At 46.1% G+C, this 16,306-nt stretch overlaps 1 protein-coding gene across 1 annotated transcript in view; it reads right to left on the minus strand.

Moving 5' to 3' along the window:
* The window catches only part of HOMER2 (homer scaffold protein 2), a 79,589-nt gene extending 64,153 nt beyond the window's left edge, over nt 1–15,436 (minus strand). Inside the window, exon 1 of the mRNA XM_081170083.1 lies at nt 14,992–15,436. Within this exon, the coding sequence (XP_081026209.1) occupies nt 14,992–15,113 (122 nt within the window). The 5' untranslated portion in view covers nt 15,114–15,436. The remainder of the gene's footprint in view (nt 1–14,991) is intronic.
* Nucleotides 15,437–16,306: the final 870 nt, after the last annotated feature.

The raw sequence follows: 16,306 nt of genomic DNA on the forward strand, positions 1-16,306 counted from the left end.
CAAAGCACTTTACATACTGTTATGAGTTTGTGGGTGCCATCCCGCACCACCCCTGGATCCTACAAGTGCTAAAATCTAATCAAGTCTTCTGATCCCTGGATCCAGCAAATGTTAACAGCTAATCAAGCCAGGATAGCTTCCTGGACTCTGGATCCAGCAAGTGTTAAAATATAAGCCAGGCTAGCTTTCTCTTGAGGTCATCACCTGGGTGAAGGGCCATTAAGAGAACAAAGGGGGCTCTGTGCCTGACAGAAAATGGGTAGAGCCCCTCCTTCCAACTCTGAGATAGTTGGAAGCCCGAGTTTGAGAGCAGAGTTTTGGTACCATTGTGTGAACTAGAAGTAAAGCAACAAGCTGAAGAGAGAGAGTGCAATGCTTGGTGTGTGTTTGAATCCAAGGCTGCAGCTATGGGAGAAACAAGACCCGCAGATGAAGGTGATAGACTACATGGGACTGGCTGAAATGACTGGCAGAAACCGAGACCAGGGGAAAGAGACGGCGGAAGAAGATTGGAAGAAATTTAAAATTTATCTTAAGAAATATTGTAAAATTAATGAGTGTTAAAATGTTGTGGTTATAGAAAGCAAGGGATTACAGCTGAAAAAGATTAAGTAAAAGAAAAGAAAAGGAAACAATTGGATAAAATTAAGGGGGAGGATTTGCTGAAACAAATTTGGAAATTGGAAGGCAGAAAGGGGAGGTATGGGGAAGTCGGTGAAGCAAGGCTTAAGAAAAAAGAGGATTTGAAATTATACATGTTTGTTTTTTTCTGTGTGTGTATGTTGGTATTGTGTAATATGTGTGTTTTTATAATTTGTGAAAATTCAATAAATATTTATATTAAAAAAAGAGAAACAAGACCCGCTTAGGGTGTTGATGCTGTGAACCCCTCCAATGTAGGCTCAGGATGTATATATGTGTAAATAAACCACATATCTTAAAGACACCACAGTCTCCGCTGTGCCACATTTCCAAAAGGAAACACAAACCCTGGGTAAGCACCTGGAACCCTTGCAATCTTGCACCACTTGGAGATTGAGGTGGGATGCAGCAATACATTGAAGGTACACAAAGCCAGGCCTTCTCTATAGTGGCCCCATATAACCCTTTCATTGGAAACCCTTAAGCAGACCTATAAAACGTTTGTTGTTTGCTGCAATCTTTACTGAACATTGTGGCGTTTGTGCTGATTTTGAGCTATAGGCAACATCCTCTGTCCATTAACACACGGGCTCCTTTGGTTTGAGTTTTAATGCTGCACAACAGAGAGATCCAATGCAACAGACTGCAGTAGCAGAAACTCACTGTGCAACAGGCTATGCAACTATGCAAAGAAGTTGCCAGCAACTTGCCTATGCCTTCTCTAGTGCAACAATGCTCCAATGGCACAAAAGACTAAGACTGGATATGACCCACAGGATTTTATACCTAAACCACATCAGCACTATACATTTACAGCACTACTATACCACGTTGGCAGTCATGCCTTCACCCAAAGAACCCTGAGAACCGGAGCTTCTTGAGGATGCTGAGAGTTGTTAGGCTGAAGGATAGCTCAGTCGGTAGAGCATGAGACTGTTAATCTCAGGATCTTGGATTTCAGCCCCACCATGGGCAAAATATTCCTGCATTGCATGGGGTTGGAATAGATGACCATCGTGACCCCTTCCAATTCTATGATGGCCAATTTCCCCTTAAAGGTAAAGGGACCCCTGATCATAGCTCCAGTCGTGACCGACTCTTGCTTTACTGGCCAAGGGAGCCGGCGTACAGCTTCTGGGTCATGTGGCCAGCATGACTAAGCCACTTCTGGCGAACCAGAGCAGTACACAGAAACGCCGTTTACCTTCCTGCCGGAGCGGTACCTATTTATCTACTTGCACTTTAACGCGCTTTCGAACTGCTTGGATGGCAGTAGCAGGGACTGAGCAACGGGAGCTCACCCTGTCGCAGGGATTCGAACCGCCGACCTTCTGATCGGCAAGTCCTAGGCTCTGTAGTTTAACCCACAGTGCCACCTGCGTCCCTTCAAATTTTCCCCTTACAGAGCTTCAATTCTCAGAGTTCCCTGGTCAGAGGGATTGCTTTTTTAAAACCACTCTGAGCACCACAGTTCTGTGAGGGGAACAGGGGTCTCCTAACAATTCTCAGTACCCTTTACAAACTACTGTCCACATGATTCTTTCAGGGGGAGCCATGGCTGTTTAAAGTGGCACCATAGTGCTTTCAATGTATGGTGCAGATTTAGCCCTAGTCACAGGAGGAAAAATGCTATTCTCTCATCCAATTCTATACCCCCCCCATCCTGCACACAGCATCAAAGCACCCCATTATCCAGCATTACCACTGATGGCTCAATCTAACAAGTTCTGAACAAGATGATACAGAGCTTCAGTGACCCTCCTCCTTGGCATTAATGGCCTCCTTCCTGGTTTTCTTTGCGCATTAAGAATTTCCACCCCACCCACCCTCAAACCCTCCAGAGCTAAAAGCTTCCTGTCCCTAGCGGCGGGCCACTGCCACTTGCCCTTGCCACATTTGGAAATTTAATCACAGCCTTCTTGACTGTTTCAGGGCAGTAGCATTCAACTGCTTGAGAGATGCAAATTATAAGGTTCCCCCACCTCCAACACCCCAAACACAACCACAACCAAGCAAATTCCAAAATGCTATTTAAGGGAAGCTGGCTTGCGGTATTTAGAAAATGGGGGGGAGAGAGGGGGGGGAACAATGTACATAAACATAGCTAGTAGTACACAGGGTGGGATGAGGAAAAAATAGACAATCAACTTTTATAGAAACCTTCCAGAACTGAACCAGCCCACACAAATCTGCACATCCAGCAAACTCCTTCTGTGCTGCAGCCATCATTACAGCAGCTGCTTCTAAACATTCGCAAAATAATCACCCTTTCAAGGTTCAGATATTGCAGTGATCTTCTAAAAGTCCTTTTAAACGTAGGGGCAGAGAAAGAGGTGCAAATCACAAGAAGCTGGCGCATTAGCTGTTATTGTCTCTAAGCCACATGTGCAAATGTTGTCACTGAAACAAGCCGCATACATCCCACAAGCTCTGTGTGACTTTCAGCTAGGGCAGGGATGTGTGGCCATCCATATGTTGCTGGACCATAAGCCATGCTGGCTGGGGCTCATGGGAGTTGGAGTCCAATGAGAAGCGGGTGGCTCAGAGGTTCCCCATCATTGAACCAGGGGCCTGGAACTGCAAACAAAGGTGTTTCACCCCCTAGTGCATTTTCTACACTACACATTTCAAACCACTTTGAAGCTGGGTTAACTAAGTTGTGGATGGTTCGCAAAGCATTGGAAGACTCAAGATCTACCCACCCTGGAAGAATGGCAGATGAAGGTGATAGACTATATGGGACTGGCTGAAATGACTGGCAGAATCCGCGATCAGGGGAAAGAGACGGCGGAAGAAGATTGGAAGAAATTCAAAATTTATCTTAAGAAATATTGCAAAATTAATGAATGTTAAAATGTCGAGGTTCTAGGGAAAAATGGGGGTTACAGCTGTAAAAGATCAAGTAAAAGAAAAGAATAAGGGAAAAATTCGATAAAATTAAGTTCTGTTAGGATTTGCTGGAACAATTTTTGAAATTGGGATGTAGAAAGGGGAGGTATGGGGAAGTCGATGAAGTAAGGTTTAAGGGGGAAAAGGATATGAAATTATACATGTTTGTTTGTTTATGTCTATCAAAACTTTGTAAAACCAATAAAAATTCTATATAAAAAAAGTTGTGGATGGTTCCCCTAAATAACCCCTGGCAATTGTAGTTTTGAGACTATCCACTAGACACCCCTTATTAGGGTCAAACAAAATGCAAGGTTAAATGCATTATTATATTTAATGTGCACATTTGTAAGTGGGGTGCTATTAGTTGAAGTTGGGGATTCAAGTAGGATTGGGACCTTAACAGGTCCCAATGAAAACTGGAGTGCTCAGAGTGTTGGACTATGGACCAGGGAGGCCAGGGTTCAAATCCTGACTCAGCCATGAAGCTCACTGGGAGACCCTGGTCCAGACGTTGTCTCTCAGCCTAACCTACCTCTTAGGGTTGTTGTGAAAATAAAATAGGGAGGGGCAGAGCTATGCATGCCACTCTGAGCTCCTTGAAGGATATAAGTATTCAATACATGCTGCCATTTTCACTGAGAGAAGGGCTCCTGGTGATGCCAATGGCAGTTTTACATCCAATGCAAATTAAGTTAGCATTTAGTTTGCAGACACAGTGAACACATAAAACACTTAAAATCAAAAACAACATGGCTTTAAAAAGTCTTAACTTATACACTTGCTTCAAATATCAACAAGAAGATTAAGGCATAAAACACTGTGCACTACAACAAAGCATTGCAAAAGAAAGGAAAGCCTCCTCTAGCTGCTACATGTCCCGCTGTTAACTTTGGCAAAAGTAGTTTCTTTTCTTCCCCATCCAAGACAGAAATGAACAAAGCCCATTATACCTCTGGAATGCTAAACAACAGGCTTCCAAGTCCATCCACCTTTCTTTGCAGCCAAAGATTAAAATGTGTACAATTCCCTCCCGCCCTCCCGGCCTTTTACAATGCACAGCAGGTGGGGGGAAGCCCCTAGGAAAAATCCCTGGCATCTCCAGGTAGGGCTTGGAAAGGCTCGTCTGAAGTCCTGGAGAGACACTGCCAGTCAGAGCAGACAATATTGAGCTATATAGGCCAAGTGTCTGACTCAATATAAAGCAATTTCTGATGTTCCTACCATATATTATTAGCTGCAGGGCAGAAGGTACTGTGTTAAATCACTGACATCTCCAGAAAGTCGCTTACTTGAAACCCTGGAGAGCTGCCGCCAGTCAGTACGGACCAGCTAGGTGGCAGTTTATGTCCCTATTTATTTATTTGTATTTCATAAAATTTACATACTGCTTGATTGTAACAAACCAAACCTCAAAGTGGTTTACTGGGGGGGGGGGGAGAACAGTACCGTATCAGTAAAAACAGCTATTTTAAACACTCAAAAGAATAATTAAAATCAACGATAAGCTAAAAGCATATTGAAGCATATGTCAACATTCTAGGCTTGCTTAAACAAACATGCTTTTAGCAGGTGTAAGAAAAGTGTACAATGGGGATGCCTGCTTTATGTCACTAGGTAGTGAGTTCCAAAGTAATTGGTGTTACCACACTAGATCAATTTCTTATAAATACAGAATAAGTATTACGTGGCACCTGTAGCACTTCCAGTTCCGCAGATCAAAGCACTCCAGTGGGCATATAAGGGGCAAGGGAGCATCACAGGTAAACCAGTCCCAAAGCTTTGACTTATCAAGTGGTTAAGGGTGAAGGCCTCTTGTTTGTCCAGCATCAACAACCCAGTGAAGTAATTCCCTATTCTTTTGAAGACATCTAAATCCATCTGCGGATTCAAAGAGCCAGGCAGACAGTTCAAGATGCCCAAGGTGGTTTTGGGTTTGCGTTTCTCACCCATTTCTGAAAACAATGTGACTTGCAAAAGCAGTTGGGAAATAAAGTTTTTATAAAACAGTTTGCAGCAGAAGAGGGAGAGAGAAGGGGCTCAGGACCACTCCATCGGCCCTGCTTAAAGATCAGCTGGCCTTTGGCTCTTCCTCAATTGTGACCTAGCCATCAGCCATTCCATCAGGATGCTACAGAGGGAGAGATGGAAAGCAGGGTTACTGCACCGGCTGTGTTAAGAGAACAACTTATTTTAGGTCCCCTTTCCATTGAAGCTGATCCTTATAAAAACACTGTTAAAAATGGATGCCCAGGGTCAGGAACAGTCTTGATGACTTTGCGTTTTACTAATCGGTAAGCTGCCCAATGGGACGCAGGTGGAGCTGTGGGTTAAACCACAGAGCCTAGGACTTGCTGATCAGAAGGTTGGCAGTTCGAGTCCCCATGACAGGGTGAGCTCCCGTTGCTCGGTCCCTGCTCCTGTCAACCTAGCAGTTCAAAAGCACGAAGTGCAAGTAGATAAATAGGTACCACTCTGTTGGGAAGGTAAACGGCATTTCTGTGCGCTGCTCTGGTTTGCCAGAAGCGGCTTAGTCGTGCTGACCACATGACCCAGAAGCTGTACGCCGGCTCCCTCCGCCAATAAAGCGAGATGAACGCCGCTACCCCAGAGTTGGCCACTACTGGACCTAATGGTCAGGGGTCCCTTTACCTTTACCTTTAAGCTGCCCTAGGACTCTTTTTGCCAGAAGCATTGGGGGGGGGAAGGTGTGTGCTTTAAATAAATAAGGCATTTGGGTGGGGTCTCTGCCTAGAGGAGTTCCTATGCAGCTTTCTCCATACACCCTTAATGCTTCAAAATTATCTCTGTAACTACCAGTCATATTCCAGCTTCCTATATAGCTTTCACCTCCTGTTCCTGCTTGATATTCATCTTGTTTGCTCAATTGTTCAGAGCTATGCCACTTCAGCACCATCACACAATTAACATTTATGCGCCCAATCTTCTTAAATTCTGAACTGTGCATTTCCATGCTTAGAGTTGCATGAGTAGACAGAGAAGTGAGTGAACAGAAGGAGGGTGGAATATTTAAGGATGACTACTTGCCATGAAGGGCTAAATGAGGGGAGCAGATAAGTCACAGGAGCACCATAACCTGAATTATAGAATCTTAAGAGTTGGAAGGGACTCCAAGGGTCCTCTAGTCCAGCCCCCTGTAATGCAGGAATCTCGACTAAAGCATCCATGACAGATGGCCATCCAACCTCTGTTTAAAAACCTCCAAGGAAGGAGAGTCTACCACCTCTTGTGGGAGTCTGCTCCACTGCTAAACAACTCTTACAGTCAGAAAGTTTTTCTGAACGCTTAATCAGAATCTCCTTTCTTGCTACTTGAAGCCATTGGTTCAAGTCCTACCCTCCAGAGCACGGTGCCCAGTGCGGCCGAACCAGTCGCACAACCATAAAACAGTCTCTGACCCAAATCTCCTTCCTGTCACCTCACCCCTCCCCATCACCTTGAGAACCTCTGTTTTACACAGACCTGAGAGATTCCTCTTCAGTGTGGTAACCTCAGCCTATTGTTTCATAATGACCTACATTCAACCAGCCCAGCCAGGCGACACCCAGGAGAACTGCTGCAGCTTGTACTTTGCATTCAACATCCCTCATATTATCTATACTAATTTCTACTATTCACTAATAGACCCTGGTACCCCAAATCTGCAACACTATTTTTCCTTTGAAAATATCTGAACAGTATTCTAGGGCCAAGCATTTCAGGTTCCAGGTGTGGGCCTTGGGCAGAGTGCCATCTTAGGAAGATAGGAAGCTACCTTGTACAGAGTCGGGCCATTGCTCCAGCTAGCTCAGTATGGTCTACAGCACTAACTGGCAGGCTCCCCAGCAGGTCAGGCAAGGGGTTCTCCCAGCCCTACCAGGAGATGTGGGGAATCGAACCTGGAACCTTCTGCATACAAAGCAGATGCTCTACCACTGAGCCATGGCCCTTGGTCTGTGAGGCATGTCTGATTTACCTAGAGGCTGCCATGGCAGGCAGCAGCAACAGCACTCCAACAAAACCACTGCCTTAATTTCCCAAAATGCCCTGGAGCCCCTGTTTACCCCCCCCAGGGGGTACTTGAGGGTACGCAGTACTGACACCTCTGCTTCTTTTTTGTTAAAAAGTGTGGGACTTGCTGTAACAACTCCATGGTGAGTACCAGCACCGATTTTTCTAGGGGGGGAAGCAGTGCCTGGGCCCTGGAGCAACACTGTATGGGGCATTGCGATAATTAAAACTGTGGGTCAAGGGCAGGTATCAGCTGTACTAGGGTGAAAAGAGCTGCCCAAGAATGCTACAGGATGATCTGTGGCCTGAAACATTTCACCAAATCTTTTCTGGCCCGTCAAGTACCCATTCACTACCCGGTTTCGCAGACTGAAAACAAGGTGGCAAGGAGGGCGGGTAGCTGGGGTCAGTAGGTGTGTTTCTGTTTGTTTCTATTTTCACACTTAGAAGAAGAGTTTGGATTTGATATCCCACTTTATCACTACCTGAAGGAGTCTCAAAGCGGCTAACGTTCTCCTTTCCCTTCCTCCCCCACAACAAACACTTTGTGAGGTGAGTGAGGCTGAGAGACTTCAGAGAAGTGTGATTAGCCCAAGGTCACCCAGCAGCTGCATGTGGAGGAGCGGGGAAGCGAACCCGGTTCCCCAGATTACGAGTCTACCGCTCTTAACCACTACACCACACCACTTAGTGTTGTGTCATCGGCTAACCTAGGTTTCCTAAGTATTCACTCCACAGGGAGTCCCGGCCAATTCCACCTCTCTGATGCGTCTTCTTGTGCTTATGTAGTTCTTGGTCATGTTCAGAGCCTTTCTGCTTTTAGATGTATGCTTTAAAAAAACAACAACTTTGAGGCACATCAGTGGTGGCGAGTGCTTTCTGTGGCAACTAATTCTAGCAATTGTTCCCATCCTCCTCCCTGTTGAGTCCTACAAAGGCAACATTTAGACTAAGGCTGAGGAAACTGATAGATAGCAACAGTTCCTGGACTGGTTTGAAGTAAGAAGGCAGGCAGGTGGGAGCTGCCTGAGGTTGGTTGGCAAGTCTTCTGGTCACCCTAATGGACCACATTGCACTGGTGTTTGCTCCCAAAATGTACAGCATGGTCCCCAGTCAACAAGCTACTGAAGATTAAACAGCATATCCATCTCCAATACACTTATTTGGAAGCAGGTTTACTGATTTAAGTGGAACTTGCTTCCAAGTAAGCGAGATTTTAGGTTCCTAACACTTCTAAGAAACTCAAGCTAAAAATACTAGGAGAGATGCAAAGCCTAAATCTAGTTGCTTATGCAAGCAGACAGTATTCATACAAAGCAGCCGAAATACAAAAATCAACGCAATTTCGCTGATGAAAATATAAAGAAGTTGAAAATAAATCCCTAGCTCTGACATCACGTTAAATACTTGAAGGGTTTGTCACCTCGTGACATTTCACATTTACACTTTTGCCAAATAGGTTTTAGTAATTCAACCCATAAAATGGGCTAATGAAGTCAAACATTTTACTTTCAAAGGCTGCCTGCCTGCCCACCTTGTGCAAAATGACATTCATTCAGCTATAATGACATTCATTCAGCTCAATATCAATGTCATGGGAGGCGTTTTGCTTAGCAAGAACCCAAGTCTTAAAAGCTTGTGCATGTCAAAAGCTACTTTTCCTTCACATGCTCACCACTGAGAAAGTTAAAGAGGTTCCTAACATTCCCTTTGGAATATGCAATAAGTTAATGGCCCAAGGCACCTCAGGCTACAACCTTAAGATTAGGTACTCTAAAATAATTGTACTGAATTAACAGGAGTAACCTGAAGAAACTGGTCAGTGTACCTTAGAGAATTCAAGACTACTCTTCAAAGAAATATTTGGTACACTGATAATTGAAGTCTTAAGGATACACTGAAGAACCCTTACAGGCACTGGAAATGGCAAGTCTTCCCCCCCTTTTTTGTAGGGAACATAGCTCAGCAGGAGAGCATATGGTTTGCATGCAGAAAGTCTAAGATTCAATCCCTGGCATCTCCAGTTTGGAACACAGGAAGCTGCCTTATCCCAGGAACTGATTATTTGTCCACCTTGTCTGGTACTCTCTGCTGTGGCTGATGGTGGCTCTCTAGAACCAGCTGTTATCCATTGAAACAAAGATGACAGGGAGAATCAAGTAGCAGCTGATGGGGGGGAAATCTTCCTGAGACCCATCAGAAGAGACAGTTCTGGGCTAGACAGCCAAATAAATCTAATAGGGTGTGAGACAGCTTCCTATTAGAGCAGTAAGCTAGACATCATACATGCTAGAATCCTGCAGGAATGTTGAGAAAGCTCAGAAGCTAGTGCTGAGTGTAGAAACAGAGTCCTAAGAATCTGGGAATTCCTTTTGGGGGAGGGAAATCAAGCTGCTAGTCCTTTTGACTATGAAAATGTGTTTAAAGGTTTGTGGGCAACACCGGCTCAGATCTCAGCAGTCAGAAAGGTTTCCAGTGGTTGGGGTAGAGTTTCAACATACAGTGGTACCTTGGTTTATGAACTTAATCCGTTCCGGAAGTCCGTTCTTAAACCAAATCCGTTCTTAAACCGAGGTGCGCTTTCCCTAATAAGGCCTCCTGCTGCCGGTGCCCTTCCAGCATTCGGCTTCTGTTCTTAGACCGAAGTAAAGTTCACAAACCAAAACACTGCTTCCAGTTTTGCAGAGTTCTTAAACCGAATAGTTCATAAACAGGGCTGTTCTTAAACTGAGGTACCACTGTACCGTATTGCTCCTTGCCCCACTTCAAACCAGAACAAGAAGTAAAATGAGACAAATATTTTTATTTATTTTTAAAAGAATAAAAAGCACTGTGTAACATACCCCAATTTGCATCACCTATACAGGTTGCAGAATTCTTGGCATTAAGTAGTCACACAAAGGAAACTATGGAAGAGTTATTCCTATTTCCTAGATAAATGACAACATGCTAATTTTCTCTTTTGGCAGACATTTTATGTATGAAGCTGATTTTAAAAATAATTTTAAATGAAGCTGTGGCCTTCTAACTTGGTCACTCACTTCACACCTTCCTTTACATAACTCCCCGTCAAAGGCAGATAGCGGCCATTATTTCCTCTTTATCAGGGAGAATTTGGAAATCTCTCAGCTGCCAGACTTGCACTGCCTATTGTCCTTGACTTTTGTCCTTCAATTCAAAGTTCAAACTAGTCCACCAGTGCCTAAGGAAAACACCCACTTCTGTTCCCCCACAAAATGTATCCAAGTTTAAACATACATAGCTAAAGCAATTATAGCACAAATTACTCCTGGCCTAATCACTATGGTAAGCAACTGAGCACTCTTCAGAAAGAGCTACTGTGATGTTAGTGGTTAGAGTAGCAGGGTAAAATGGGGAAAATTTCTTTGTCTAACCTACCTCACAGGACTGATGAGAGGATAAAATGAGGGTGATATAAAATGAGGGGAGGCTATGTACACCATGCTCAGCTTTTTGAAGGAATGCTTTTTAAAATTATTATTAGCAACAACAGTGGTGGACATTTAAAAGGTACCACTGCTGAAATCTTAAGTCACCCGTGCTTTCAGTTAACTCTTCCAACTCCTTCAGCTATTGAATGTGCTGCACTGAGTCAGGCTGCAATTGCTGAGACTATGAAGATGCTACAATACTACTCTGCCTGCACCCTCATCTCTGATCAATCAAATGCCTGGCTTTTTTGGAAACTTGGAAACATGAGTAATTATTTCAGGTGGAAAACAAAATGTTACATGATTTTAGTACGTGTCAATACATTTCAGGAATTTTGTTTTTTTTAATAATATTTTTATTAGTTTTCCATCAAAAAATACATATAACACCATATCAAAACTTTCACAAATTTTCGCTTTTGGACTTCCTTCAGCTTCTCTGACAATCATCCATTTTTAACATTTTTACTTTCGCATTTCCTAAATTTGATATTGCCTTTTAACATATCCTTCCCAATTTATTTTTCTTTTTTACAATATTTCTCAAACTTTTACAGAGCTTCTTGAAATGCTACTAGCATTATTCTCTCATCGCTTATACATTCCAGATAATCTACAAACTTTCCCCAGTCTTCGATAAACTTTTGATCTCGTAGATATCTAATCTTCCCTGTTAATTTGTCAAGTTCTGCATAGTCCATCAGCTTCATTCTCCATTCCTCCAATGTTGGTAGTTGTTCCTGTTTCCATTTTTGGGCCAATAATATTCTTGCCGCTGTTACTGCACGTTTCAGGAATTTTGGTGCCAGTTCCTATCCAGGCTGTGCCCAGGGAAGGTGGTTTTACTGGCCTAAATTCACTATTGCCAATATTCACCTGAAAAGCGCATCTCCCCAAAAAAGCACTTGGGGTTGTAAACGTACCAAGGCAACCTCTTGGGACTTCCTATACCTTTAGAAGCTGCTAAGTCTGCAGAAATCCAGCAGTAAAACTTTTCACGACAGGCAGATAAGCATTAACAAGTGTCAGGGAGCAGTCAAAGGTGCAGAATCCACACTGGTAACTCTACCTGTTGGGGATATTGTACTATGCTGTATGCCTTAAACCAGGCATCTCCCTCCCATCACATGGTCTGCAAGCCACAAATTATTTACCGTAGAGTAATATAAATAACTCACTGGGTAGTTCTGGGCAGATCACTGTTATGGTGGCCAACTCCTGAACCAGCCCCTGCAGCTATGCTTTAACAGCGACTTGGTCAACACTCATTAGCGGGCGATCTAACCTGTTCTGTAGTTCTTAAACCAGTACAATCTACACTGGCCCAGCCTCACCCCCATGCCTTAATAATACATTTGTGCAGAGCAACACACAGCCTGTATCCTCCAGCAGCGGATTACACCCACTTTCAAGGAAGTCTGAACATGGCAAATGTTTGTGCCTTAGAAAGCTTCAATTGCCAAAGTCTTCTTTTAAAGGCACAACTACAGCAGCTTGTTGAGGAGTTGGTGACCTGACCTATAACCCAAATGGCACATGTTCAGATTTGGGAGGGGAGGGGCAAAAGCTTGACTGCTGTGTGTCTTATTGCCCCAGTCACAATACATCGCACTCCCCAATACTGGAATGCAACATTCGAAAATGTGACCATGTAAAGTATTCGTCCTCAGCATGCTCACTTGAAGGAAAACTCAATGGAAGTCCGCGGTGCTCATTTGCAGGTAAATGTGAGTTGCAGGTAAATGATCAGAGTGCAAGTCAGACTGGTGGCAATCAAAACAGATGTTGAAAGTTGCCAGTCAAATTGCATCGAGTACACACATCCCAACAAAACAGTATGCACACTATAGAACTTGCAAAAGGCAACTCTCCTGGCTGCCCATAGTGAGCGAAGGTCACATCCTGGTAACCAGCAGGAAATCTGTAAAATGGGAAGGGTGTTCCACTCAGCCTCCAAGCCATCCATACAATCCCAACAGCTGTGTGATTACAAGCAGACTGAAAGAAGTGTTTTGTGAGTGCCTAACTTTTGTAAAACTCATATGCAAGCTACACTTTACCCTAGAGAAACATCTCAAGCACTTGCTTTGGACAGCAATATTTTTATTTTTAGGGGCAGACATGAAGCAGCATGCAATATGAGAGCCCTTGGGACTCTTTGCCACATCATGGAGAACACTGGCGTGCAATCAGATGCCTTTTACCAGTCAGACCCATCTAGCTTGGTATTGGCTACACCAGGGGTCAGCAAACTTTTCCAGCAGGGGGCCGGTCCACTGTCCCTCAGACCTTGTGGGGGGGCCTGACTATATTTTGAAAAAAGAATGAACGAATTCCTATGCCCCACAAATAACCCAGAGATGCATTTTAAATAAAAGGACACATTATACTCTTATAAAAACACGCTGATTCCTGGACCGTCCGCGGGCCAAATTTAGGAGGAGATTGGGCCAGATCTGGCCCACGGGCCTTAGTTTGCCTACCCATAGGCTACACCACTGGTCTACAACTGGTGGGCTGGGTACCACTACTAGGTCACAGTCTGATTCAAGGTGCATCACAGCAGCATATATATGGGGAGGGGAAAGTTTAAGAAATGGGTACCCAAATCCATGTTTGATTAAAGGTGGGTCCCGAGGCTGAAAAAGTTGAAGAATACTTACTGGTCCAGAAACGGAGGCAGAAGACATTCTGCGCCCTCCCTGGAGATACCAGGGACTGAACCTGGGATCTGCATGCAAAACACATAGTCTGCCACTGAACTATGGCCCTTCTTCATGATGTCTGGAATTGCATTCCTTGGCTGACACACCGTTGCACACATGGAGCAGCATCTTTGCAATGGTGCCAGAGATTCTGGGAGGTGCACCTCCTGGATTGCACAGTGCAGCTTTCTGGGAGCCATTCCTGACCATACCTGCCAGTTCCTGTCCCCATAACCCAATCCCATGCAGGTTTATTCAGAAGTATAACTCCAGTTGCATTCAGCGAAGTTTATTCCAGGTATACATGTAAAGAATTGGCGCCTTAGAGCACATGGACTCAATGAGTGAAACAGGCTTTACCCGAAGGTAAGCAAGTATAATATTTCACCTTTAGTGTTGTAGTATTAGATTGGAAGGTGTGGGAAATATGTTGCAAAAATGAGGTAACAATTGAGGGGCGGGGTTGTAAAGCTGCCACCTGCACCAGTCTTGCCAAGTCAATGTGCTGTCTGGACCTGTTCCCTTCCTGTTCACATCCCTGCGGGCAGGGCTTGTCTCTAGATTTCTATCACTGCAGAATGCCTAGCAGATTTCAATAACTTTCAAAATATTGCTCTTATGAACAGCCAAGATCAGCCTAAGGCTGACAGTCAGCCCCTGCTTGGCTTGACCCTGACACAACAGGAGGATCTGAATCTGAGATTATTTTTTATTTAAATATAGTCCAGCTCTTGAGTCACACGACCCTTCCATCCCTCCCCTTTTAAGCAAGGCGCCGGCTTCCTTTTTAGCCCTCCCAAACCTAAGTGGCGATCTTAAAGCACCACCCACCTGGATGCAAGCCCTGCTGAAGTCTATGAGACTTTTACTTCTGACACGGCAGCCAGGCAGAAAATCCTACAGGGATCCTACAGGCTGGACATCCTCTGCGAAAGGCGCAAGAGATCTAGAAGCATTCAAGCCAGAACCTGGACCTATTTACTCAGAAGGAACCCCCGCTGTTTTCCAGGAGGCTTAAGTCTCGCATAGTGAGAAGGGCTCGATCCCGTCGAGCTCTGACAGGAGGACTCCTTTCTGAAAGGGAAGGGAGCCCAGGGCGCGCCGAGAGAAAGTGGCCAGGCGGCGCCGGAGAGCCGCGCCGAAGTTCGAGCGCCTCCTCCGCGAGGCGCCCCCCCCCCGGCCCCTTCCTCACAAGGAGCAACCCCCCCCCCGCGCTCGCCCTCCCAAAAGGCGCGAGTTTCGAGGCGGGAAAGCGTCGCCCCCCACACTCCGTCGCTGGCGCCCGGACTCACCCCATCTCTCGGCACTTGTCGCCGGCCACGCAGCCCGGCGGCGACAGCGCGCTGGCCGGGGGAGTCTCTCCGCCGCCTCGGTCGCCGGCGGGGAGCGGAGGGCGCGTCCCGACTTCGCACATACGGCCGCCCCGGGGAGAGCTTTCTCCTCAGCTCCCTCGCGAGGAGCTTCCGAGCTGTGGCGGCGGCGGCGGCGCGCGCAAAGCAGCCTCTGGCTTGGCGGCGGCACCCAACCTCTTCGGCGTCCTCGGAGCTGGCCGCCCTGCTCTGTAATTGCCTCTGGTCCTTTTACATAAGCGCCTCTCGCAGGCGGGGAGGGCAGCGAGGGCAGCCCGCTGCGTTGCGCGACGAGCGGCTGGGCTGGCGAGCCTGGAGCCGGGCGCGCTCTGCGCTGTCCTCTCCCGCTTCGGAAGTCGGCGCTTTGGAGCGGCGGCTCCGAGTTCCACCTGCTTTTGCGCGCCCGCTGCCGCCTCCCACTCGCTCACTGGCAGGGGGGGAGCGAGTCGCACACGCGGCCGCTGCCGCATTCTCCCCCGAGGGCGAGGGGCGGGACGGCGCGCGACGCGTCCAATCAAAGCGGCGGCTGCCACCGCTCAGGGGCTCCCCCGCGCGCGATCCTGGGCGCCGGAGCGATTCCCCGGACCTCGCCCCCGCCAGGCTCTGCGGACGGCGTGACATCCCCTGAGCGCGGTGGGGTTTTAACTTGCGAGGCAACGGGCATAGGATCGGACTGCGCTACTTCGGAAACAAAAAGGATACCGAGTGCTGCACCCAGCGCTGGAAAGCTCCAGGCTCAGAAATGTCTGCTCTCCCATCAAGTTCACAGCATGACCTTGCGCGCACAGCACACTTTCTCTCCGCCTGACCTTCCTCTCAAGATTGTTGTTGTGAGGATAAGTTGGGAAGGGGGGAAAGGAACAGCGTAGGCCAGCCGGAGCTACTTGGAAGGAAGGTGCTATATGAATGCAATTAATAAAGAAGAATGTGCTAAGGCTGGCACACATCTGGAGGGCACCAGGTTGACAAAGACTGCTTCAAAACTTGGTTTGAGCTGAAACCTTGGGGAAATGGGGTTTTGGTGTGAGCTCAGTTCGGAGAGCAAACAAATATTCACAGATTCCTTCCTGTAGCACCTTAAAGACCAACTAAGTTAGTTCTTGGTATAAGCTTTCGTGTGCATGCACACTTCTTCAGATACACACTCTCTGTGTATCTGAAGAAGTGTGCATGCACACGAAAGCTTATACCAAGAACTAACTTAGTTGGTCTTTAAGGTGCTACAGGAAGGAATTTTTTTTATTTGGACTATGGCAGA

This window comes from Podarcis bocagei (genome assembly GCF_964188305.1).
Source record: "Podarcis bocagei genome assembly, chromosome: 14".
In the NCBI taxonomy this organism is placed as follows: domain Eukaryota; kingdom Metazoa; phylum Chordata; class Lepidosauria; order Squamata; family Lacertidae; genus Podarcis; species Podarcis bocagei.